The sequence below is a fragment of the Rhinatrema bivittatum genome, chromosome 5 (assembly GCF_901001135.1).
Source record: "Rhinatrema bivittatum chromosome 5, aRhiBiv1.1, whole genome shotgun sequence".
In the NCBI taxonomy this organism is placed as follows: Eukaryota; Metazoa; Chordata; class Amphibia; order Gymnophiona; family Rhinatrematidae; genus Rhinatrema; species Rhinatrema bivittatum.
Genome location: NC_042619.1, coordinates 309,728,017 through 309,755,326, shown reverse-complemented (window position 1 = coordinate 309,755,326; position 27,310 = coordinate 309,728,017). Strand labels below are relative to the sequence as shown.

General features: G+C 43.4%; 1 protein-coding gene across 1 annotated transcript in view; it reads right to left on the bottom strand.

Annotated features, from left to right (window-relative positions):
* Window positions 1-27,310, bottom strand: part of FER1L5 (fer-1 like family member 5) — a 495,517-nt gene that overhangs the window by 11,092 nt on the left and 457,115 nt on the right. The window contains exons 58-60 of the mRNA XM_029603280.1: window positions 22,110-22,209; window positions 19,504-19,620; window positions 19,355-19,431 (exon numbers count right to left, since the gene is read on the bottom strand). Coding sequence (XP_029459140.1) covers window positions 19,355-19,431; window positions 19,504-19,620; window positions 22,110-22,209 — 294 coding nt within the window. The remainder of the gene's footprint in view (window positions 1-19,354; window positions 19,432-19,503; window positions 19,621-22,109; window positions 22,210-27,310) is intronic.

The window sequence follows — 27,310 nt, the reverse complement described above, 5'->3', positions numbered from 1 at the left end:
CAGGGAATAGACTTAGTTTTTGGGTACTTGCCAGGCTCTTATGGCCTGGATTGGCCACTGTTGGAAACAGGATGCTGGGCTTGATGGACCCTTGGTTTGACCCAGTATGGCATTTTCTTATGTTCATATATATGTACAATGCTGAAAGCATAAAGAAGAAATTACAGAATTCTGGGCAGTTAGGTAGCTCTCTCTTCCCCCTAGTTAGATAGAAACAGACTGGAACACTTCAAGGTCACAGACAGAGGGAGACAAGACCTAATTAGAGAATAAGAACACCACTTAGAGCCAGCTGGCAGTTGGGGAGTTAAACCTTGTCCTTGATGCTCAGTGAAGTACAGAGCTATGAGTTCTGGCATAAGCCACTGATTTCAGCATACTCAGAAATGTGACTGTCTAACTTCAAATGTGAATCTAACACAATACCCAAAGACTTATCCTTCTCTTTTGGTTCCAGTTCCACCTCCTGTAATCTAATACCCTTTGCAATTTTTCCTGCTCCCAACCATGAGACCTCCATCCTATTGGTATTTAGGATCAAATTACCTGCCCCTACTCTATGTAAATACCGATTTATACATAGGAAAGATTCATCGGCATAAATGTATACTGTAAAGCCTGCTTCCCGCACAATACATACTCCCACCATATGTGAAAAAGGTCCCAACTGCCCCATATTTAGCCCAAAATAAATCACTAAGGAGTTAATTTTCAAAGGAGTTACTCTTGTAAATGTAACATACTATTCTAGCAAATTTCAAAAGTAATTTACTCAAGTGAAGTGCACTTATGAGATTAAATCTTATGGACAATTCAATGGCCTGTATTGTAGCAATTTTCAAGAGCCCACTTACATGAGTAAAGTGCATTTATTCAAGTAAAACTCAGTTTTACCCGTGAAAATGCTTTTTAAAATCAGGCCCCTAATGTAGGAAAAATCTTATGTAATTTAACAGGTGTAATAGTATTTTGTAACTATTTTTACTACTATTGCAGCAGAAATCGAACTCTTAGTGGTCCACCAGAAACACTTGTCCCAGAAGGCCTCATCAAGCTCACATCACACTTTCTCCCATTCAATTAAATGTTTGTTTTAGTACCCAATGCGGGCAAAAGCAGCGTGTTCATTTTAGATATGAGGCCCTCTGCCACCCCAGTTTGGACTACAATACTTCCAAGATTCCTCCAAGCCATGCTTCTTATTCCATAGAAAGGGTCAGATCAGCATGTAGACATACCTGTCCCTCTCGGGACAGCCCAAACTGAGTTATCATTTCATCAAAACCAAGGGTTTTTCTATTATGGAATAATTGCCCCAAACGTCTCAGATTTAACTTTTACTATTTCATAAAGACATCAGAGTCTATCCTTGGACTGAAACCTTCATTGACTCTAATCGGGGTTAAAGGTGAGTAGTCACCATGACCAGTACGAGTAGCTCTATTATTTTCCCCATAAACTCATAGTTAATCCCATAGCTGCTTACTCATTTTAAGCAACTTTGATAACCAGGACCGAGAACTCAAGAGGTGTAGTCCTACATACCCATTGTTCTACAATCCCCTATTGTTTAAGTTTAAGGGAATGTTGCCATCCACATATAATCCGAAGTAGGGCAACCACATAATAACGTTTAATATTTGGTACTAAAAGTCCCCCCTGATCCTTCCTCTGATAAAGCACCCTTCTAGACACCATGGGAGGATTCTGTTTCCAGATTAAGCTAAAAATTATCTGCTGCAGCAATCTCAAAATCTTATCAGGAGCTGCAGTAAGTAAAGTTTGGAATGAGTAGCATTACTTGGGTTATAGTGACATTTTAACAACTGCAAACATCCAAGTCGGGAAAATGGTGTGACCAAGCAATCAGATCACATGCAGTAGTGGTTATTAAGGGAGTATAATTTAGCTGATAGAAATTATGCTAATCTATCCCAATATATATACCTAGATATTTTATACATGTCCTGGCCCACTTACATGGAAATTTCTTTCTCAGATTGAGAATTTCCCTGGTTCCCTGGGAAATTAGCATTCAAAATCTCAAACTTTCCTATGTTAACCTTAAAGCCTGAGACTCTTCCAAAGGCCATCACCTCCCACATGAATATGGTCAAAGTAAAGAATGGTCTAGAGTGAGGTTTTAAATGTATTCTGACCTATCAAGATCCCATGAACATCCCCCAACTGGAATATCCTGTCATCCATAGGCTCCATCACGATAGCGAATAAAAGGGGTAAAAGCGGGCATCCTTGCCTCATACGTTTCCCCAGCAAAATCCTTTATGCAAGCCTCTGGATGAGAGTATAATCCTTGTACCCAAGCCAAAAAACGTGGACGCAGACCCATTTTCTGCAAAACTTTAAACATAAAAGCCCGGTGGACCCGGTCAAAGGCTTTTTCTGCGTCAGTGGATAACAAAAGTGAAGGGCTGCCTCACATGTCAGCAGGGCTGATGCCACAAAGTTGTACTTCTGCATTGTCTATAGTGTTTATGCTCAAGTTGTTCCTTAGTTATGTAGCAGCCTGTGTGATATCCAGCATGGGTGAATATGATCACATTGTTTTGTTTGTGTCTCTGGAGTGTAAATATTCCGTCTGGCTGTTTTGAGAAGCTGCGGTATGTATTCAAATAGTGCTGCCGCTGTCTTCAATAAGGATCTTTCTTATACACCGATCTCCACTTTGTTTACTGCTACACAGCAACCTTGGATCGGCTTCCGATTTGTTTTCTGAGTCCTAACAAAAGTGAGGGGACATCCTCTTTCTGTGCCAACCTGATCGAATTAAAACTTTCCTAATGTTGTCTGCTGCCTGTCTCCTGGGAATAAAACCTGATTAATCTTCAATTACAATGCTGGAATCACCCAGTTCAAACGAGTTGCTAGGATTATTGCCAAAATCTTAAAATCTAAATTTAATAGGGATATAGGCCTAAAAGCTACAAAACATAGCATCCTTGCCTGGTTTAAGGAGTACCATTATCCTTGCGAGATTCATGGATATAGGTAAATGTAGGGAAAATAACAGAGAATTAAAAAGATTCACCTACAGAGGGATTAAAAGATTATGAAACCATTTATAGAATTAGGCCACAAAACCATCAAGCCCTGGGAACTTGCTCAGCTCCAAAGCCCTATTTGCCATCAGAACTTCCTATCCTGAGATTTCTTCGTCCAATCGCAACTGAACCTCCTGGGGTATTACAAGAAGTACAATTTGGCCCAGGTACTGATCAGTTTCTTCATCCTGTAAAACCTAACAAATCTCTCCCTAATTACATCATTATCAAATAGAAGCCCTCCCTTCTCATCCTTAATTTTATTAATTTGGTTAGGGGTCTGTTGGGTTTTCAACTTCCATGCCAACAACCTGCTAGGCTTGTTTCCAAATTCAGAATAAGACTCTCTTGTCAAATTCATTTTGTACTGGATTTCCTCACCACTAAGTGCATTACATTGTCCTCTCTTCATATCCAATTGCCTCACCACTAAGTGCATTACATTGTCCTCTCTTCATATCCCCTGAACTGTTATAGTGCTGATCAAGACTACATATAGATTCCATTAACCTAATCCTCTCTTTTTGTTTCTATTTCTTTTGAGATACTGCCCATGATATCAGCCTACTCCTAAGAACAGCCTTAAAGCAGTCCCACAAGGTCTGTGTAGAAATTGAATTGGAAGTACTCCTTAATCTCCTTCCTCAAATTCTCCCAGATTTTATCATTTAATAAAGAATCATTCAACCTCCAGAATAATTGCCCAGATTCTTTTCACATGAAAGAAATCCAGATTATTGGGCCTATGTCCATAGAAAGTAAACCCAAAAAGCATGACTGATTAACTAAAAACATGTCAGTTCTAGAATAAGTATCATGTACGTTAGAAAAGAAAGCATAATTACATTGAGAGGAAGGAATCCTCCAGGCTTCAGTAAGATCTAGTGATGACACAAACTATTTCAATTTATTTTTTGGGTACTCCCACTCAAATGATCAAGTATAAGGGAGGAAGTGAGATTAAAATCACCCTAACAAATCATATGCCCTCTCATCTACCACTCAACTGTTCCCCTAGATTTAGGAGAAAATACCCCTGGTTGCTGTTAGGAGCATACAGATTTAAAAGAGAAAAAAATATTAATACCACTTTCACAAACAAAAACATCCCCTCTTTATCCTTCAGAGAGTCTAAAACATCCAACTGTAAATTCTTGGTAATCTGGAGTCCTATCACCAATGCTTAATGTGAACAACATCTGAGAAAACAATGTACTGTTGAGCAACTGCTCATCTTGTTTCTTCAGATGAGTTTCCTGCATAAAGAATATTGAAGCCCCGTCAACCTTGCTTCTTTAAACAAAAGCTGATGCTTCAAATGGGAAATTTAGTTCTTTTACATTCAGCAAAACTATTTTAATATTGCCCATTGTAGACAAATTAAAAAAGGAAAAGATCAGGACTCTCCAATTACCCACTAACACTATTCCTTGTTGCACTTCCCAGAATTCACTAAAGATCCTCTCCCTGTGTCCCTTGCTGTCCCCCCATAGCCCACAGAATCTTTTTTCCCCCTGCTATTGATTGTTTATAGTTCTCTGTAAAAGTCCATATTATCGCTTGTTCTCTTTTAACTAGTTTACTGTTTAATGATTGTTCATTGTTCTCTGTAAAGCTCGTTAGCTGCATTTTGTTTACTGTGAACCGATGAGATGTTCCCAACGTTCGTCGGTATATAAAAGAATATAAATAAATAAATAAAACATCCATGTGCAACCCGCAGCAAATCCCCCTTGGAGAATGTTATCCCAAAATGGCACCCACATCCCAAACCATATTCTCATTCAACACCACTTCCTGTAGCAAAAGGAAAATGTTAAATGCAACTAGATCAGTTAAAGTCAACAAATAAACTGATCCCCATTCAAAGAAGCATTCTTCTGGTGCAGAACTGCAACAGATTCTATCTGCTAAGTTTCAAAAGGCAAAATTGTTTTCTGAATTCTTCCAAAGCCACTTCCTGCCTTTGGGTACTCTCTGCTATTTGGATGTTTTCCTATAAGGTAAGGGCTTAAAAACCGAAGTAGCTTGCTTCAATCTGATGCTGGCTTCTCCCAACATCTTGCTGGCTTACTCTACTGTACATATCTGCAATGTTTCACTAATGGTGAAAGACAGTTTGTATGGAAAAAGCCACTTATAGTGTACATTCTCCACTCTGAGGGTATAGGTAACTGGTGCTAACATTCAAAAAGGAGATAGAGCAGCTTTTATATTAGAATAAGGAGGAAAGACGACAGTCACTCAGCAGTGCATGGTTCAGAGGAATGTATCTTTGAAGGATACTAATAAAACAGGAGAGTTAGGGTATCCCAACAGAAAGGTTCCAATAAAAGCAAATGTAATCCATGTGCCTATAGGTAAAGAATCACCTGAGCTAAAGAATTCCAAATTATCCCTATCAACTGAAAAGCAGGTTGTTAATATAACAAAAAAAACACACTTTCAAATGTATGCCAGTGCCAGAAGTCTAAGAAGTAAGATGGGAGAGTTAGAGTGTATAGCAGTAAATGATGAGATTGACATAATTGGCATCTCAGAGACCTGGTGGAAGGAAGATAACCAATGGGACAGTGCTATATCAGGGTACAAATTATATCACAATGATAGAGATGATCAACTTGGTAGGGGTGTGGCACTTTATGTCTGGGAGTGTATACAGTCCAACAGAATAAAGATCATACAAGAGACTAAATGCTCAGTAGAATCTATATGGGTAGAAATCCCATGTGTGTTGGGTAAGAGTATAGCCATAGGAGTATACTATTGTCCACCTGGCCAAAATGATCAGACAGATGATGAAATGCTAAGAGAGATCAGGGAAGCTAACCAATTTGGCAGTGCAGTAATAATGGGAGATTTAATTACCCCAATACTGACTGGGTAAATGTAGCATCAGGACATGCTAGACACATAAAATTCCTGGATGGAATAAATGACTGCTTAATGCAGCAATTGGGTCAGGAACCAACAAGAGAGGGAGCTATTTTAGAAGTAATTCTTAGTAGAATGCAGGATTTGGAGAGAGAGGTAACATGGTGGGGGCCACTTGGCAATAGTGATCATAACATGATCAAATTTGAACCAATGACTGGAATGGGGACAATATGTACATTTACAGCTCTAACACTACATTTCAAAAGGTAAACTTTGATAAAATGAGGAAAATAGAAAAAAACTGAAAGGTGCAGCTGCAAAGGTTAAAAGTGTACAACAGGCGTGGACAGTTTGAAAATACAATCTTAGAAGCGCAGTCCAGATGTATTCCATGAATTAAGAAATGTGGGAGGAAGGCCAAATGATTACCAGCATGGTTAAAAGGTGAGGCGAAAGAAGCTGTTTTAGCCAAAAAAAAAAAATCCTTCAAAAATTGGAAGAAGGATCCATCTGAAGAAAATAGGAAAAGCATAAGCATTGTCAAGTTAAGTGTAAAACATCAATAAGACAGGCGAAGAGAGAATTTGAAATGAAGTTGGCCACAGAGGCAAAAACTCGTAATAAAAACCTTTTAAATATATCTGAAGCAAGAAACCTGTGAGGGAGTCGGTTGGACCATTAGATGACCGAGGGGTTAAAGGGGCTCTTAGGAAAGATAAGGCCATTGCAGAAAGACTAAATGAATTCTTTGCTTCTGTGTTTACTAGTGAGGATGTTGGAGATATACTGGTTCCGGAGATGATTTTCAAGGATGATGATTCAGATGAACTGAACCAAATTACTGTGAACCTGGAAGATGTAGTAGGCCAAACTGACAAACTAAAGAGTAGTAACTGTTGCAATTCTGCCCTTCTGGCAGACCCTTCACCTTATTTTTTCTCTGCAGCCTCTGTGGCCCGGAGGCTGTTCCTGCTCTCTGTTCATGGCAGGAGCCGCACTTCCGTTCCTCAAGCAGCCCGGAGGCCGCCGATATCGCTACTGCCTTCCCCCGTGGCAGGGAGACGTCAGGGTGCGTCCATGTGCGGCAGGAAGCCGCCAGCTGGCATCCCTATATGGACCGGAGGCTACCATCCTTACCTGCGACCTCCGTGGGAAGAAGGCCTGAATCCCTGGTCTTGCCTGCATCCTGAGGCTGCCTCTGGTCCTCCTTCAGTGGCAGGAGGCTGCCTGTGTCTTCGGGGCCTGTCCTGAGGCCTAATTCCAGCTTCTGCTCTCTACATCGCAGCAGGGCCCGCTGTCCAGGGTCCTGCATCTCTCCTGCTTTCTCCTAGGGGGCGAGGCAGGCTCTCTCTTCAGCATTTAAAGCTACAGGGAGGGAGTGGTGCTTCACTGATGTCATCATTGGAGCCACCTCTTTTCCAGCATAAAAAGCTTCAGTCTTCATTCCTTCCTCGCCTTTGCAAGGAGTAATCCTCCCTAGGACTCCACGACTGTTCTCCTCCTAGGCACTCTGTTCCATCCCTGATGTCTTCTGTATCCTGATGTTCTATTCCAGTCCAGAGGTTCCTGAGGTTCCATCTTCCCATCCCTCGTGGTCCGTGATCAGCCTGGCTGGGCTGGTAGGGTGTATAGTGGCCCAGTGGTCTGCGACCACCCCGGCTGAGGTGCATAGGGTGCTGGTGGGATTCCTCCATCTCACAGACCTAAGATCTTCATTGTCCTCAACGTCCTGAGTCTTCAATGTCCTCAACTTCTGAGCCTTCGGCGCCCTCAACGTCTGAGCCTTTGGCGTTCTCAATGTCTGAGCCTTCGTCGTCCTCAGTGTCTGAGCCTTCGTCGTCCTCCACGTTTGAGCTTTGTCGTCCTCCACGTCTGAGCTTCGGTGCCCTCACGTCTGAGTCTTTGGTGTCCACAATGTCTGAGTCTTCGGCTATCTCCAAGCCGAGTTGCTTTTGTTCTTGAATGAACTCTGTCTTGTCAGTCCTAGGTGTGGTCCATGCCTGGCCTTGGTTGGCTGTGGTGGACACCCTTTGGTACTGGCCTTAAGAGTCTTCGACTACTTTTAAGCCTGAGTCTTCGACTACCTTCAAGCATGAGTCTTTGTCTACTTCCTACGTCTGAGTCCCATCCAGTGTTATGTCTTCATCTGCCTTGTCCTCTTTCTGACCTGCTGCTTCCCACCGCTCCCCAGCGGCAGTCCAAAAGGGCTTGAAATGGTCGGAGAACCATTCAGAGACCACCATTGTGTTGGTGGTCTCAAGGAAGCGTGCAGGTTCGGTCGAGGGTCAGGGACGTCTCACTGCAAGGGTACACAAATTTCGCTCTGCGCTGGAGAGCGCCCCCTGGTGCTCTTTCCCATCCGCAGTGCAACAGTAAATCACCTGGACTGGATGGTATGCAATTCAGGGATCTAAAAGAACTCAAAAATGAAATTTCAGATCCATTAGTTAAAATTTGTAACCTATCATTAAAATCATCCATTGTACCTGAAGAATGGAGGGTGTCCAATGTAACCACAATAATTAAAAAGGGCTCCAGGGATGATCCAGGAAACTATAGTCCGGTGAGTCTGACTTCAGTGCCAGGAAAAATAATGGAAACTATTCTAAAGATCAAAATCACAGAGCATATAGAAATACATGGTTCAATGGAACACAGCATGAATTTACCCAAGCCAAATCTTGCCTCACAAATCTCCTACATTTTTATGAAGGGGTGAATAAACATGTGGATAAAGGTGAACAGGTAGATGTAGTGTATTTGGATTTTCATAAGACTTTTGACAAAGTCCCTCATGAGAGGCTTCTAAGGAAACTAAAATGTCATGAGATAGGCGATGTCCTTTTGTGGATTACAAACTGGTTGAAAGACAGGAAACAGAGAGTAGGATTAAATGGTCAAATTTCTCAGTGGAAAAGGGTAAACAGTGGAGTACCTCAGGGATCTGTACTTGGATCGGTGCTTTTCAATATAGCCTGCCATATTGAGAAAGGATCTGGAAAGGAATACGACGGAAAGGAATACGATCTGGAAAGGAATACGACGCGTGAGGTAATCAAATTTGCGGATGATACAAAACTATATAGAGTAGTTAAATCATAAATGGATTGTGATAAATTACAGGGGGACCTTGCGAGACTGGAAGATTGGGCATTCAAATGGCAGATTAAATTTAATGTGGACAAATGCAGGGTGTTGTATATAGGGAAAAACAATCCATGCTGTAGTTACATGATGTTAGGTTCCATATTAGGAGCTACCACCCAGGAAAAAGATCTAGGCATCATAGTAGATAATATATTGAAATCATCGACTCAGTGTGCTGTGGTACTCAAAAAAGCAAACAGAATGTTAGGAATTATTAGGACGAGAATGGTGAATAAAACTGAAAATGTCATAATGCCTCTGAATCACTCCATGGGGAGATCACAACTTGAGTACAGCGTACAATTCTTGTCGCCACATTTCAAAAAAGATATAGTTGTGATGGAGAAGGTACAGAGAAGGGTGACCAAAATGATAAGGGAGTTGGAACAGCTCCCCTATGAGGAAAGGTTAAAGAGGTTAGGGCTGTTCAGTTTGGAGCGGAGACAGCTGAGGAGGGATATAATAGAGGTCTTTAAAATCATAAGAGATCTAGAACAGGTAAATGTGAATCGGTTATTTATTCTTTTGGACTAGGAGGCACTCCATGAAGTTAGCAATTAGCACATTTAAAACTAATCGGAGAAAATTCTTTTTCACTCGGTGCACAATTAAGTTCTGGATTTTGTTGCCAGGGGATGTAGTTAGTGGTTAGTATAGCTGGGTTTTAAAAAGGTTTGCATAAGTTCTTGGAGAAGTCCATTAACTGCTATTAATCAAGTTGACTTAGAAAATAGCCACTGCTATTACTGGCATAAGTAGCATGGGTCTACTTATTGTTTTGGTACTTGCTAGGTACTTGTAGCTACTTGGCTACTGTTGGAAGCAGGATACTGGGCTTGATGGACCCTTGGTCTGACCCAGTATGGCAGTTTGTTATGTTCTACTTCAAAATGAAAAGGACCAAATCATTGTATAATTCACTAGCAATGCCTTTCTAATTGATATAACCCATGGTTCTGGCTTTCCGTATCACAGCCTCCTTGATGTAAAAATGATGAAGACATGCTACAATATCCCGGGGTTTGTTTTGATTAGCAGGTGCTAGGGCTGTATGTGCCTGGTCAATACTTACATCTTGCTTCAAAGCTACTAGGTCCTCCGATCCTAAAATGGCTTCACAAATAGAGCGCACAATGTTAGTGCAGTCAGTATATTCCACCCCTCAAATTCGAATATTGCACCTTCTAGTACGATTTTATCAAGTATCTCACTGTTCATTTGTGCCACGCCTTGAAGCTCCTCTTGCAGCTGCGTCATAGCTTTGGCCTCCTCAGGGTTGCTTCCAACTTATCGCCTGTCCTTGGCAGGCATTAATTTCTGAGAGTAAAATGTTTCCTCTCACATACAGCACTCCCTGCCCAGGGCTGGTGGAAGCACTAGGCAGCCACCTAGAGTGCCACTATTTTAGGGATGCACATTTTACTTTCAGTATTCCGGGCGATTACCTAATAGGTTCATCAAGATGAATTTGCATGTGATGAGTGCTATTAGTTTTGGGGGGGGGGGCGTTGGCTGTGCGTTTTCCATGCGCTATTACCCCTTACAGTATAAGGGATAATAATAGCATCTCTAAAATGCACGGCCAAACGGGGGCTAAATGGTGTGCTCAGCCAAGCGCACCGTTCTGTATTGACCTGACTGAGCAGAAGGTTTCAACGTATTTTCAATGATGACACCTAGATCCTTTTCCTGAGTGGTGACTCTTAATGTGGAACCTTGCATTTAGTAGCTATAATTTGGGTTACTCTTAGTGCATCACTTTGCAGTCTCCTCTGTGGTGCTCAACAAGGCCATGGACCACACTTCTTTTGGGTTAGAAACGGCCACTCATGAAGGAAAACTCCTTCAGACACACAGATTTCCTCCGGGAAGACATCATGCTATGGCAAGCTCTGTCTGCATCAGTATTTTACTTGGAGGCTGTTAGAAGACATTGAAATCAATATCAAATAAACCATCAAGGGAGCAGTATTCCTAGGCAGTCGTCTTGGATGGGAGACATCACTTTCCCTGTCGTCTGGTTTATTTTTTTTACGTTAAAGCCTGGCTTCTTCCTTAAAAGCCACACATTAGCTGGCCTGATGTATTCCACAACTAAGTTCTAATTTTTTCTAAGCATGATGAATTTCATGCAGCAGTCACAGGACCAGTTTTAAACTGCTGGTGGATGCTGCCTCAAAATCTTGCTGCTGGCCTGTGAAGGACAGAATTTAAGTGGGACAGGGGCAAGTTTTGGGCTCTCGCCACTTAGAACTGATCATTGTAGACCTGGCTGCCTCTCCCACTTACCCCTGCACAGCACCTAATAATTTTATGACTCAACTATTTCTGTCCAGTTCTTCATCATTAACACTGCAGCATAGACAGGGTTGTTGTTGATGGTTTGTCAAACATATATGACCTGATCAAAGAATGGGCTGATTACGCTTCCATTGGCTGAGTATGTCTCGCTGTGGTGTCAAACTGTTATGCAAAAAATCCCCCCTGTGGGATAACTCTCAGATTAAAGGTAGGGTTTACAACTATAATCCTAATTTGAGCTTTTTTGGTCTCTAATTATTGGAGTGATGTATCTGTGTTAGACAGATGTAGGCATGATCCCTGACAAGTTAATAGCACTATGCATCACAGTGTTTTCAGGGACAGTGCTAGAGTAGTAGGTGCTCTAGGAGAAAACTTCTGTTATGCCCCCCCCCCCCCGGCCCCAAGTCGCAGGAACATTTCCTTCTCTCTCTCTCTCTCTCTACCACTCCCCTCCTCCCATCCAGCAATAACATCATCTGCTTCTTTCTCTTAGGTTTTCCCCTTGCCTCCTTTTGGAGTGCTCAGGGCACACCTGAGGCTGAACCAGTCTTTGTTGGGCTGGTGTCAGTCTAAACAGGTGCTGAAACATTTTTGAGTCTGACAGCTGCCTTCTGCACATGCTTAGGGCACAAGTGCAGTGAGATGCCAGGTGACCTCCTGCCTGCATCAGAACAATGTGACGGCAACCTATCACTGGCTCACGTCTTTTGGCCTGCAGCGGTTGAGGCTGTCCCGATCCGCTAGCAGATGGCTTGGTCCAGTTGCTCTCCCTAAAACAGTGCCACTCTAGGTGGCTGCCTAGTGCTTCCACCAGCCCTGGGTAGGGAGAGTTGTATGTGAGAGGACACTGCACCACCAAGAGCAGGAGAAAGAGACTCTAACAGGGACTGTAAGAAGGGAGAGGATATGGCACTGCACGAGCAAGAAAGAGACACTATTTGGGGCAGGGAGTGCCACATGTGAGAGGACATTGCACCACCAGGAGGAGGAGACTCTTTTGGCTAGGGACAGCAGGAAGAGAGAGAATACAGTCGTGCTCATAATTTTACATATCCCTGGCAGAATTTGTAAGATGTGTAGCATTTTAAGAAAACATGAGTGATCAGACAAAACACGTCTGTTATTTTTAATGTGTTTCAAATTAAAACTATTATGCATCACAGAATAGCAAAATCATTAAACAAACCATAGTAATAAGGGAAATAATAAAATGGTCCTGTTCAAAAATGTACATGCCCTTGAATGTTTGGACTGATAATATACACTCAAGTTGAGACATACAGGTTGAGATGGCAATGAAGTGTAGGTATCCACACCTGTGCCTTATTTTATTGTAATTCGTGTCTGTATATAAATAGCCAATGAGTTTCTTAGATCTTGAGAAACCCTTGTGCATTTCATCCAGGGTTGCACTGACTTTCATGCCGATACAGTAAAGTCTGTGGGAGAGCGGGAGATCGCCTACTCTCCCGGTGCGTGCACCGGCCACTCGCCGGTGCACGAGATTCTGTATTTAAATTAGGCCCGGCGGTAAAAATGGGCAAAAGTAGGCGCTAGGGACACTAGCGCGTCCCTAGTGCCTCCTTTTTGACAGGAGCGGTGGCTGTCAGCGGGTTTGACAGCCGACGCTCAATTTTGCCAGCGTCGGTTCTTGAGCCCGCTGACAGCCACGGGCTCAGAAACCGGACGCCAGCAAAATTGAGCGTCCGGTTTTCGACCTGACAGCCGTGGGCCGAATTCAAAAAAATTTTTTTTTAAACTTTTTTTACTCTTCGGGACCTCCGACAATATCGCCATGATATTAAGTTGTGCACTTTCCCGGTGCCGGAAGAGATTAGCGCCTACCTTTGGGTCGGTGCTAATTTCTGAAAGTAAAATGTGCGGCTTGGCTGCACATTTTACTTTCTGTATCCCGCGCGCATACCTAATAGGGCCATCAACCTGCATTTGCATGTTGAGGGCGCTATTAGGTGCCGTGGGTTGGACGCGCGGTTTCCTCCCCTTATTGAATAAGGGGTAAGGGAAAACGCGTGTCCAAGAGCAGGCCTGTTTGGTTGTTACTGAAGCATGGGGAAAGCAAAAGATCTGTCAAAGGATTTGCAAGCAAAAGTACTTCAACTTTATAAATCAGGAAAAGGATATAAAATGGTATCCAAAGATTTTAAAATTCCAATTAATACTGTTCAAACTCTGATCAAGAAGTGTAAAATTATGGGTTCTGTTAATACCAAGGTAGATCAAGAAAGATTTCAAACACAACCACCAGCAAAATTTGTCAGGAGGCATAGAAAAACCCATAAGCAACTTCTACTGAAATATAGGCTTCTCTGAAACAAAGTGGTGTGGGTGTTTCAGCAGGCACAATAAGAAGTTCCTTGTACGTGCCCAGATCAGTCCAGCCTCTTGGGTTTTGCAACCCCCTGCTGCCAACAAATGGAGACAGAGAAAGTTTCACTGACACTGTACATAACCCAGTGTGCCACCTGCAGTCCCTCAGTATTTCTCTGTCTCCAGCAGATGGCAGATGGTGTAAAACCTGCAGTCTGGAGAGAGAAAAAAAAAGATTACATTTATGGATCCTCCCAGGGGGTTGTGAGGTCCTGGTGAAGCCATCCCCCTGGTTTGAGGCAGACGAGCAGAGGGTTGGTGATCCTTCTGACAGCTCGGTCCGGAGGTCCACGGTGTGGACATCTGGTGGTCCAGATCCCTCATCCCCCTCGAGACAGTGGTGGAATCTGCTGGCAGTTCTGCACTGGAAGCCCAGTGGAGCGGGGAAGTATCCCTTTTATATAGTTTGTCCTGGGCTGGGTTGCTAAAGTTTGGCAAAAGGAGAAGGATATAGCCAGTGGTCTGGCTCTTTTCTGTTCTGCCATGCATTGCGGCCTGTACTCCTGGAACTTGAACCTCTGCACCAAAGGAAAATATTGGTTTCTATGTATCTTTATTTGTGCTCAGAGTAAAACAAAAAAGAGAACAAGGAACTAGTTAATGGAACTACATAGAGGAATCTCTGCAGTATCGGGGTTCCAGTAGGGGAGTTACCTTAGCAGCTCAGGGAGATCAGCGAAGGATTTTTTCAGCAGCTTCAATGCCTGGGTGTTGGCTCTGTGGAGCTGAGGGACTGTTCCTGTTTTGCTGTTGAGGTGCTGGTAGTGCCACGGGTGCGGGGAGGAGCAGCATGTGTGTGTGGCAAAAGCAGCAAGGCATTCGAGGGGTTTGCATTGAGTATGACCACACTGGTAGAAAGAGCCTCGCAGGTGCCGAGGTCTAGCACCGAGGCTTTCCCCGTCAGCGTGGAAACGGCAGCCATTTTTTATTCCCTAGCAGCATCAGCAGGAGAGGTAGGGAGGAATCCCCTCCTCAACTATTGCCAGCAGTTTCCTGTCCTGCGGCGGTGCAAAGAAACACTTGTACTGAGGAGTAGTCTCTGGTTCTGGTAGAGGTTTTCAACTGGTTTTAATTTGCTTATGAGCAAAGCTTGTTTAGCAGCACAAGCAGTGGTGGATAATGGCTCTCGGCCCCAGTCTCCATGGATTCTCGGCTAGTCAATAGGCCTGAGCTAGTGAGAATCTCTTCAGGCCTTCAATAATTTTCGGTGCTGGATGTTGAATGGATCCGGGCCTAAATATGCTGAAGGTGCAGGCAGGCTTTGCTTAGCCATGTGGTAGGCCGCAGCAGTGGTTCTTTTCCCATGTGTGTAGGCATGTGTGCGTGCATTCTCGCCATGTAGCAGTTGATTACACGGGGACCTGTGTGAGTAAAGCTATGGCCTACATTTGAGCGCGTGCATCTGCGACCCTCACTTGAGCGCATATTTGCATAGATATTTGTGCACGTAAGGCTATGACTTAGACTGGAGCACGTATTTGTGCAGCTAGTTGTGTGCATAAGACTGCAACCTAAATTTGAATGAGTATTTGCGCAGGTATTTTGGCGTAAGACCACAGCCTACATATGAGAGCATATTTGCAAATGTACTTGTGCTAAGGTGATGATGGTGGGGATGGTGGCATTGCAAAAGGAGGGTGTGTTGGTGCATCCGTATCTGGACGACTGACTCATTCATGCAAAATCAGAGGACCTCTGTCGACAGTCAGTACAACAGTACCAATGCCCTTAAAGTCTCTAGGATGGGTGGTGAACCTAGCAATGCGCCATTTAGTCATCTTTCAAACTCTAGAGTATCTGGAAGTTCAGTTTGACATGCTGGTGGAGAGAGTGTTTCTCACAGAGAGAGATTGTTGAATTTGCAGAGTTAGACTAGGCTTTTGCTAGAGCTTTCGGTGCCCAGGATCTGGGCACCGAATCCTGTGTTCTATGGCATTGATACTGGAATTAATGCATTGGGCATTCATACATATGCAGCCTCTTCAGGGGGCTCTTCTCTCCTGCTGAAATCAGTTATTAAGAGTTTCATCTTCCTCTTCCGTTAAAGGGTGAAGCCAGGGACAATCTTTCATGGTAGCTTACTTGCACCACTCTTGAGTGTGGTGTGCAGCTGGAGGTTACACATTTGGAAATATTCACCACCGATGCAAGCCTGGTGTGGCAAGATAAGTCGAAACAGGCGGCCTCATGGTCTTATCAATCGGTTAGAGATGAGAGCAGTGCATTTCATGTTGCTTGCCTGTCTGCCAAGGTTACAAGGCCATCCAGTATGGATTCTATCAGACAATGCAGCAGAGCAGTATTTGGAATGGCTGGCATCATCTCACATCACTGGAGTGAACAACATTCAGGCGGATTTTGTCAGTCAGAGAATGTTAGATCTCAGGGAATGGGAGCTGTCAGAGGCAGCTATGTGTCTCATTCACAGAAGATGGGGATATCCCGACGAATGAGAACACCAAGGTGTGGCTGTTTTACAGCCGCTGAACAGAACACGGTACGGAAGGAATCAGAGCTTCGGTGCTGCTGTGGTCTCAAGGGATTCTTCTTTGTCTTCCCTCCGTGGACTTTGTGGACAAGGGATTTCAGCGGACAGAGAAACATCCAGGCAATGTGATCCTATTAGCTCTAGAGTGGCCACACTACCATATTTCCCAGATCTGATCAACATGGCTATAGATGGGCTCCTGAGGTTTGGACATTGGCCAACTCTTTTCCGCCAGGGCCCAATATTTTCGGTTCAGGCAGCTCACTTCTATCTCGTGGCTTCGCTTCTGAGAGGAGATGACTGAGATGGAGGGGATATTCTGAAGAGATTATTTTCACCTTATTGCAGGCTAGGCAACCTTATACATCCTTGACATATGTGTGAATTTGGAGGATCTTCGAGTCCTGGTCTTCTGTTGATGGAGTGCAGCCTCAGCCTGTTCAGGCTATGGTGTCACATATTTTGCCTTTTCTACAGAAAGGTTCTGTTTATGGCACTGGCCTTTAATTCTCTGAGACTTCAGGTAGCGACATTGGGTTGTCTCCGGGGTGAGGTGCAAGGGTATTCTCTGTCTGCACATCCGGATGTTATACAGTTCCTTTGGGAAGCTAAGAACTTGTGTCCTCAGGTGCAGAACATTTGTCCATCTTGGAATCTGAATCTACTCCTTACAGGATTTTGTGAGACTCAGTTTGAACCATTAAAGATATCTCAGTTTGAACCACTAAAGAGAACTACAGTTAAGGACTTGACTCAGAGTGGTTATCATGGTGGCCATTTGTTCATCCAAGAGAATTTTAGAGGTCCAGGCTAGTCGAGTCGAGATCCCTTTCTACAGATATTGGAATCAGGGGTATCTTTATGCATGGTGCCTTCTTTTCTGCTTGAGGTAGTCTCGGCTTTCCATCTTAGTTAGACCATGGAGCTTCCAGATTTTCTGGATTTGGATTCCTCAACACCTCATACAGGGGAACTTAGGCTCTTAGATGGGAGGCATACATTACTGATGTATCTAAAGGTCACTTAAGATTTCCATAGATCGGATCACCTTTTTGTACTGTGGCATGGTCCAAAGAAGTGAAGTAAGGCTTCTAAGGCTACAATTGTACAGTGGCTAAAGGAAGCAATAGAGTCGATTTATATTTCTGAAAGGTGTCCACTGCTGGGGGGGTTTAGGGGCGCACTTGACACGTTCTAAAGTGACTTCCTGGGCTGTGTCACAACAGATATTTCCGCATGAAATTTGCTGGGAGGCTACTGGGAAGTCGTTGCACACTTTTGCTAAGCATTATCGCTTGTATGTTGGAGCTCTGGCTTCCATGTGCTTTGATGAGAGTGTTCTTCGAGCAGAACTCTCCAGGTCCCACCCGAGTTAAGGAGAGCTTAAGTACATCCCAGGAATCTGGACTGATCTGGGTATGTACAGGGAAATTTTAGTTTCTGTAGCACTGCAGATTATAGATCAGTCCAAAGACCCATCCATTTACTGGGGGGGGGGGGGGGGGAAGAATCTACCACTCATAATATTGCTTTATATATTGTGTGAGTTGTGGAGGTTTTCAGTGCTGATCGCTTATGTTCAATTTGAGAAAAGAGTTTTCCATTGTCTTTTTGGGCAACTGCACCTTGGAGGGGAGGGAGTTTGCTTAGAAATTTGATTGTTCATGTCATCTTGGCTTGGGTACAGGTGAGGGACTGCAAGTGGCACACTGGGTCAAGTACATTGTCAGTGAAACTTTCTCTGTCTCTGTCTGCTGGCAGAGAGGAAAAACCCAGGAGTATGGACTGATCTGTAGTACTATAGGAATGAAAATGAGTAGGTAAGAATCAATTTTCCTATACTTAAACAAAAATGGGCTGCATAGTAGAGTTACCAGAAGAAAGCCATTGCTGCACCAATGCCACAAAGCAGCCCGCTTACAATATGCCAAACAGCACCTAGAGAAGCCTCAAAACTTCAGGAAAAAAATAATTTGGAGCTACAAGACCAAAATTGAACTTTATGGTCACAACCATAAACCCTATGAAGAGAAGCACACCATACCTACCATGAAGCAGGGAGGTGGATCTCTGCTGTTTTGGTGGGGGTATGAGCTACAGCGGCACAGAATTTAGTCAAAATTGAAGGCAGTATGAATGCAGCATCTTATCAAATACTGGAGGAGAATTTTCATTCATCAGCCAGGAAGCCGTGCATGGGGTGCACTTGGACTTTCAATCATGACAATGATCCAAAACATAAGACCAAGTCAACCCTTCAGTGGCTGCAGCAGAAGAAAGTGAAGGTTCTGGAGTGGCCATCACAGTCTCCTGACCTCAACATCATTGAGACACTTTGGGGAGAACTCAAACAGATAGTTCATGCTCAACAACCAAAGAATTTACAGGATCTGGAGGCTTTTTTCCAAGAGGAATGAGCAGCTTTACCACATGAGAAAATAAACGGCCTCATTCATAACTATCACAAAAGACTTCAAGCCGTCATTGATGCAAAAGGGGGTAATACACAATATTAAGAACTAAGTGTGTGCAAACTTTTTAATAGAACCATTTTATTATTTCCCTTATTGCTATGGTTTGTTTAATGATTCTGCTATTCTGTGATGCATAATAGTTTTAATTTGAAACACATTAATAATAATAGCCGTGTTTTGTCTGAATTCTCAAGTTTTCTTAAAATGCAACACATCTTACAAATCCTGCCGGGGTATGTAAACTTATGAGCACCACTGTATGCCACCACAGGAGTAGGAGATAAGGCTCTCTCTAGGGAAGGGAGAGTTGGGAGAAGGGCACTCCTGCCATCAGCTGCAGGCTTCACTCACTCTAACAAGGCGAGCAGGAATAGATTGGACATTGCATGTCAATCAGGATCAGAAAGAGAAAACCTCTCTGTGGTAGGAAAAGCTGTGTATGAAAGGACACAGCACAACCAGGAGCCAGGAGGGAGACAGAATCTGAGACAGGGACAGCAGAAATGAGATATTGTGCATCAGAGAGAGACTATCTGGGGAGAGGATGGCTATTTGATAGAGGATACCACAATTCCCCTTCCTAATCCATGATGTATTGTATTCTAGTTTCATACTGATATTCGATATTTGTTGTTTTCCATGACGATACATGGCCACCAGCCCTTCAGGATCCGCTCCTTGAACAAAGAGACTTTTGATGGGGGCGAAGGCGGGGGCTTTGTGAATACTGTGTAGCTGAAGACCGTGAAGCTTCTTAGGGGACTGAATCGTGATGGAGTTTCCTCAGCAGTTCCTTCTTGATTAACCACCATTTCCAATGTACATTCCTTGGCATTTTGTTTGGGAAGGGGCAGCTGGACAAGGTTCAGTTCCAGAAAACCTGTAACAAGAAACCAATCCCATTAATAGAAAATCCTGAGACTAACAACTTCCTTGTCTTCCACAGGAGCCATGTTTGACATGAATGGTAACATTTCTTCATCTACCCTCCCTCAGATTGACCAAAGACTGGGAGATCAAAGGTCAGAACTAGACCCTTGGCTCCAGTGTAAGTAACATATTCCAGTCTGTTGTTTGAATCAACACTACCTAGAAAAAGAAGCTCAAGGACAAGGGGTTGTGATACGAGGATCAAAAGCAATGTGAGAAACTACTCTTTTACTGAGAAGGTGGATGCCTGGAATAAGCTATCTGCAGAAGTAGCAGCAGGGCAGAATTCGAGCATTCTTGGGCTCTATACATGAGGTGGTGGTAGGGGCAATGGAGGGAGATGGCCACAGATTAAGCGGGGACTGCAGTGACATAGAAGGCAGGGGCAATTGGTGATACAGTAGGCAAGGACAGGTCCAGGGCTGGATTTGCCTTGTGGGTATCCCTATGCTACATGGAGAGAATGAGTCCCTCTGGAGGTGCCACAACTGAAGAGACACCCCCTCTTCTGTGAGGAACCACTTTCTTAAATGCCACTCATCCTTAGCAGATATGTCCCATTGGACTCGCCTCCTTGAAGCTGCAGGGGTAGACTGGCACTTATTCTACAGTAATCCAATGCTGTTGGCCCACTCCTGTGCCTTTAAGGGACAGGTCTGATGGGATGTAGCTGCCAAGGCTGTGTGGCATTTAAAAGAGAGGGCCACCCCATGAAAGAGAAGGCACCCCTTTCACCACAGTGCCCCTAGTTACAGGTCTGCATGGCCAAGTGAGAAATCAGGGCCTGGCTGGGGCAACTGGTTCAATGGTGATGCAGTAGGGAGGTGCAACTGGAACATAGGAAGTAGGCCAACATTGACACAGTAAACAGTAGGGGTAAGGGCCAAGAGGATCTTATCTTGCCACCATCTAGTGCAGGGCTTCCCAAACCAGCCAGTTGGGTTTTCAGGATATCCATTGTGAATATGCAGGAGATAAAGTTGTATATACTGAGTCTTTATTGTAGATATCTTGAAAATCCAACTGACTGGGGAAGTCTTGCTCTAAGATGTTATGACAACTTTTGGTCTTAATACCATAATTTTTGACAGTCAATGGAAACCTGGACTTCTTTTCTATATCTATTCCCTGTGAGGTGAGACCCAATTTTCCTGTTTGGTAGGTCAGAACATTGCCCCAGATGTATGTTACAAGGAAGGAAAAAGCTGTTCATTTTCTATATTATTTAAGCAGCTGTAGTAGATGATACTTTGCAATATCTACATACGTGTGGCTTGAGTTTAGTACTATATAAAGTACATATATATAATCTAAATATACTTTCTTCTCTGCTTTTAACTCCTAATTGGAGTTAACACATCAGGTGTCCATATTGTATTTATGGTTTACGTGTATTGGTGCAATGCCTGCAGCAGGTTCTGATGAATATTTGCTCTTCAGCTGTCTGTGCTGTATTCATCCATTATGCACAATCAGTGCAACACCTGCATAATGTTCTGATGAAGATCTGATGAAGGTGACTATACCATATTCATGGTTTACATGTATCAGTGTGATGTCTGCATAGGAGACTAATGAAGATTCAGCCTTCAGCTTTCTGTGCTGAACTCATGTTTTACATGTCTCTGTGTTAAACCTGCATGAGCAGCAATCATGATAACCCCATTGAAAATGGCTGACTGTATCTTTGCTGCCACACACTTGTCTGAAAGTGGTTTAGCAGAATCCCCTTATAGCATGATGGATACACACATACACACAAAGGGCCAGATTTTAATACCTACGAGCGGGCGTACATTTGTGCGCACAACCCGGCACACCCAAATGTATGCCCGATTTTATAACATGCACGCGCAGCCGCGCGCATGTTATAAAATCCTGGGTCGGTGCGCGCAAGGGGGTGCACAATAGTGCACCTTGCGCTCCGAGTCCTTGGGGAGCCCTGCTGGCTTTCCGTGTTCCCTCCAACTTTCCTTCCGCTCCCTCCACCTTCCCCTCCCTTCCCCTACCTAAAACCCCCCTAACCTTTATTTTATAAGTTGCGCCTGCCTCCAGGCAGGTGTAGGTTGCGCGCACCGGCCAACGGCCAGTCCGCGATCCCAGAAACAGCGGCAAATGGCCACTGTGCCTGGAGGCTCTGGCCTCGCCCGTGCCCTGCCCCTTTTTTCAAGCCCTGGGACTTACACACGTCCCTGGGTTTTATGTGCGCCGCCGGGCCTTTTGAAAATAGGCCTGGCGCGTGTAGGGCTTTGAAAATCTGCCCAAAAGTGATTGTCAGAGCTGCTTAACCTCACATTCTAATAGCTTGCAAGAAAGACCTTTCCGGATTCAGAAAAGACCCCACCAATGCAACTCTGCTCACTGTCCAGTTCTCTCACTATCTCTTCTCCAGGTCCCATTCCTCCCATCTCCTCCTTTGACCAACAAGGCTTCTCCTACCTAGAAAGTCATCGAAGGAGAACTTGTCATTGTCCCAGATCTGAATGACCAGTTTGGGTTGGATTTTAGTTACTTTTTTATCCAGACTCCAGATGTGTTCCTGTGGGAAGGACAGAAGCATAGATGAGCTTTACCCCATGGATGGCTAGAAGCAGCAATGAGAAACTTGACCCCAGAGACACCTATAGAAACAGTGAGGGATCTCACTCCACAGACAAGGATGAAATCAGTGAGATGGGTCCAGTGCCAATGGATATGAATAGAAGCAGCAATCAGAAGCCTATGTGGACATGGATAGAAGCAACAGTAATGGATCTCACCCCATGGACACTTCGAGGACATTCATGAAATTGCAATGATGTTGCCAATGGGAGATTTTAATCTGCCAGATGTTGATTGAGGTATCCTGATATACTATGTGATTTTTTTATTTTTTTTTGTATTATTTTCTTTTGTCTTGGCATTGTAGGGAATTTTAATTATATTTATAATTGTGTATGATCATATGATTGTTTTTATTTTCTTGTTTTTATTACACAACTGTAAACTGTTATGATTGAATACAGAATGATGGTATAGAAATTCAATAAATAAATAAATTGTATTTATTGTTGCATTTCTGCATTGTTTATTCTTATGTATATATATTGTATTATATGGATGCTTTGGTTTTATTCTTTATATTCTGTAACCTGACTTGTGTGTTTACATTGGGGGAGTAACACATCAAGTAAATTAAATGAAAGTGAAATGAAATAAATAGCTAGAAGCAAGGAGATCCTGGACTCTATTATCAAGGTATCTTTGCCTCTTACCAGCTTTGGGGCCAATGCAATATCATGCATGTTTTTGATGCACAAGGCTATCACCCGATGCAATAAGGGGATTAGAGCATCCAAAATGCACACAGCTAATAGCACTCATCACATGTAAATACCATGTAGCTGAGGCTATTAGCTTTTACCTCGATATAAAAAATTGCCGTGCACCTGACGCACACTTTTTAACATGGAAAATGTAACACCAGCCTCGGAGCTGGCATTAACTCTTGCAGGGTGTCAAGGGCTCACTAAAAACAAAAGAATCCTGCTTTCTGTGGTTCCTACTACTTTTAATATCATCGCGATACTAAGCAGGAGGAACCACAGAAAACAGCAATATAAAAAATAAAAAGTCTTGACTGCAGCCAGCTTAGGAAAATGGGCACTTGTAAATTGGACACCCATTTCCCTAACCTGTGGCTGTGCGCATAGCCACGTCTCCTGGGCGCCTGAAGCCAAGGATGCATTAGGAACGTACAATTGATCCCTAATACATTCTTGTTAGCGCAGCACCTCATATCCATACTGTATCAGGCGCCCAGGAGACCTGGCTGAGCACAAACTAGTGGACAAGGAGTGGTCAAGTCCCTCCTGCCCCCAAATACCTTTAAAAATTATAGTGCCGATGAGTGGCAACTGTCCTGCTCTCCAAAATCTTAAAAAATTGTCAGGTTCAAGTGGTCTTGATCCAATCCTCCCATCCTCTTACAGTCCAAAAATTGTGGGCAAAATTCCCTATGCCCCACCCCTAAACCTGTCTGCAATGCAGAGCTTAAGGAGGACAGGCTCTTACTCCTTCAGCTCTGCTGAATACTGACAGGTACCGGCAGTTAGTGTTAATTTACTGACATCACTCCCTGGTCAAGCAGTCAATCCTTTTTCATAACTCAGTACTGAATGGGATTAGCTTGTTCCTGGTCAATGAGTGCTGAACAGGGATTGGTCTCTTCACTGACAGGGGAAGCTTTGTTGGCACAAATACAAAGACACACTCTCTCTGACACACACACATATAAGCCCACGCTCTCTGGTATACAGACTCATACACACAGACTTCTACTGTTGTGCTGCTGCTTATGTGCTCACTCAGCCAGTGCATCCCCCAGCACTGTTGCCTCATCATGTAAAGTTCTTGCTTGATGCCAGCCCTTCCCTAGCCTGCAGCAGTCTCCTCCATTTCCTATTCCTATCTCATCTCAGCACCATTCCACCCCTTCTGTCCAGCAGATTCACTGGTACCTATTGCTCTGTCCAAAGTTAGTCTGTTGCTTCTCTCATAACTCAGCCCGGCTGCCTCACATGCAGGGCGTTCTAGAAAACTAAACATTAAAACTGTGCGCTGAAATTCAGTGCACAGTTTCCTATCGCACAAGCGAATTCTTTTTTAACTCCTGAAGCAGTAAGATGTTATGCTTATGCATTTAGGAGTTAAAATGTGCGCACACTGAGTTAAAATGTTCATCCAGCACAGGCTGAATGCACATTTTAACTTGGGTGGGGGAGAGAGACAGAGTTAGCAAGACACGACACATTCCTTTTTCTTGCCCAGAAATGAGAAATTATTACTTACCTGATAATTTCCTTTTCTTTAGGACAGTCAGATGAATCCAGAACAAGTGGGTTATGCACCTCTACCAGCAGATGGAGACGGAGCAAACTGATGTCACAGTATCTATACTCCTGCAGTGATATCAGCCTGCCAGTATTTTCTTCAAAAGCAACTGTGGACAGACTAGCAAAAAGCTTGATTAAAAACAAATAATCATGTCAAATATACTCAGCCAACAAGAAATACTGAGCTCAGACCAGAATGAATTATCACTAGTCTAGGGACTGGACGAACACTTACCAGTAACCCCTGTAACACGTAGCCATGGAGGAGGACCATTCGGCAGCCAAGGGAGAGAAGCTGGATTCATCTGACTGTCCTAAAGAAAAGGAAATTATTAGGTAAGTAGTAATTTATCATTTCTTAGCATCCAGTCAGATGAATCCAGAACAAGTGAGATGTACCCAAGCTACTCCCAAATAGGGCGAGAGGCTACCCGCGGTCCAGTTAAAACTGCTTGTGAAAAGGCAGTATCCTCCTGGGCCTGGAAAAAGTGTGTAATGAGGACCACGTCACAGCTCAGCAAAGTCAATGGGAGACAACAATTTCACTTCCGCCCATGATACTGCCTGAGCCCTAGAGGAATGAGCCCTGACCTGACTAGGCAATGGCTTCCCAGCATCCACGTAGGCAGCCTTGATTACCTCCTTAATCCAGTGAGGCCGGCTCTCCCTGCTTAGTAATGCTGTGATGGACAAACAAGCGATCCGTCTTCCGTAAAGGCTTAGTAACTTACAGAAACCTGACGACATCCAAGGGTCGCAACAGACAACACTTCTCTACATCTCTCTGTCTGTCCAGACTGATTCAAGTGAAAGTCAGTGATCACCTTTGGTAGAAGAGGAGGAACAGTACGCAGCTGTACCAACTCTGGAGTCACCCAGAGGAATGGCTCCTAGCAAGACAAGGCCTGCAGTTCGGAAACCCTACTTCAGAATGCTACTATGAGAGTTTCATCAGGTAATATTAAATTTGATCACATCACCCTTGTTTTGAAAACACTGCATTAGTTAGTTACCAGTCAAATTCAGGATACGACATAAAGTACTTTTCATTCTTCATAACATGATCAACAATAGCAATATTGATTGGTTACGTGCTTCACTACATTCATATGTTCCACCCTGAAACTTGAGGTCTGCAAATAAAGGTTTATTACAAATTCCCTCACTGCACTCTGCACATTTAAGTGAGGTGAGTGAAAGGGCGATCTCAATGGCTGGTCCAAAATTGTGGAATACAATGCTGGACATCTTGCGTATCCAGAAAGATATAAAACGCTTTAGAAAGAATTTAAAAACATGGATTTCAGGGGGGAAGAGTCAAGATGGCGGCATAGCGAGGTGGAGCGGTGGAGTTCTCTGAACTTGCTGGCTGAAATTTATATATCCTAAATTATGCCTCCAAAATGAAAAGGGGAAGATCCGGGTTTACGTCTCGGTTGCCCTCCCCTCTCCGATACAACAACTTGAGATTACCCGCTTTATGTCCTCACCAGCATTTTGTCCAGGGGCTGAGGAGCCTGAAGTGCGGGGCGGCGTGGGAGCGTTGCCTGTGCCGGTAGAGGAGGCATCCCTGAGTCCGGACCTCAGACAACAACCAGCGCAGAGATTAGTCGTTGAGAACCCCTCTGGGACTCTCGGGGATGAGGTCACTTCCGGGTCTGAAGCAGAGGGAGTGGCTCTCCGATCCTCGCCGCTGGAACCAGGCACTTTGTTGGTGCTTACCCGAGTGTGTGAGAGTGGGGCAGGCTTTGACGGCCAGCCCATGGATGCCGAGGAGATTGGTTTGGATGGTGCAGTAGGAGGCATTCCTACCCGAGTTAACAACTGTGTTAGTGGCAGCGGTGAGTTTTTTAAAATCCCTTCTCGGCCTGCAGTTGTAACATTGGAGGCTCTGTGGGACCTTGTGGTTGGATTCGGGACTAACCTTAACGCTTTGACTGTCAAAGTTGATCACTACACTAACTTTCAACAAAATTTTCAAAATGTAGAAAATCGGGTTAACTTGCTGTCTTCTAGAATTTCTGAATCTGAAGGGAATATTAAGAAAGAGTAAAAATATTTCCTGATTTAGCTTTGATAACCCAATCTTGGCGTAAAGGATTTATAGCTATTCATCAAGAAGTTGTTGCGTTAAGATTTTCCTTTATATTGCATTTTACGTTCAAATGTATCATAAAAAAAGGAGAAGAGTGTTTCATTTTATTTATACCTGAACAGTTAAAAAGTGTTCGTAGAATCCTGGAAACTCCTCACTTTGTCCCAGAGGCCTTCATAATTAAAATTAGTAATGCTGGAATTCTATGTTAAGCCATTAAAACTCAGTTATGTTTGTGCCTATATATCTCCCACTATTTTCCTTCTCTTCCCCACCCAGAGTATTCTGTTTACTAAGTGGAAGTGTATATTGCTATAGTATTTCATTTTTACTTATAAATTTGTAATAATTGTGAAATTCATGAATTCCTATACAAATTAATGTTATGTTTATTTGTAAAAACTTCATAAATAAAGAATTAAAAACCAAAACAAAACATGGCTATTCAGTGTAGCATATGCTGGCTAAGAAAACAAAGTAGAGACTTGAGTTACAGTAAGCCTGGGGAGTAGTTGTGTATTTTATACTTAGTTTTTTAAATTTGTAATAACAATATGTGTTTGAAACTATTGTTTTATTACTTTTTATTGTGAACTGCTGTGATTCTTTGTCCAGAACGACAGTATATAAATAAATAAATATGAAATATGAAATTGCCACAAGAAACACCG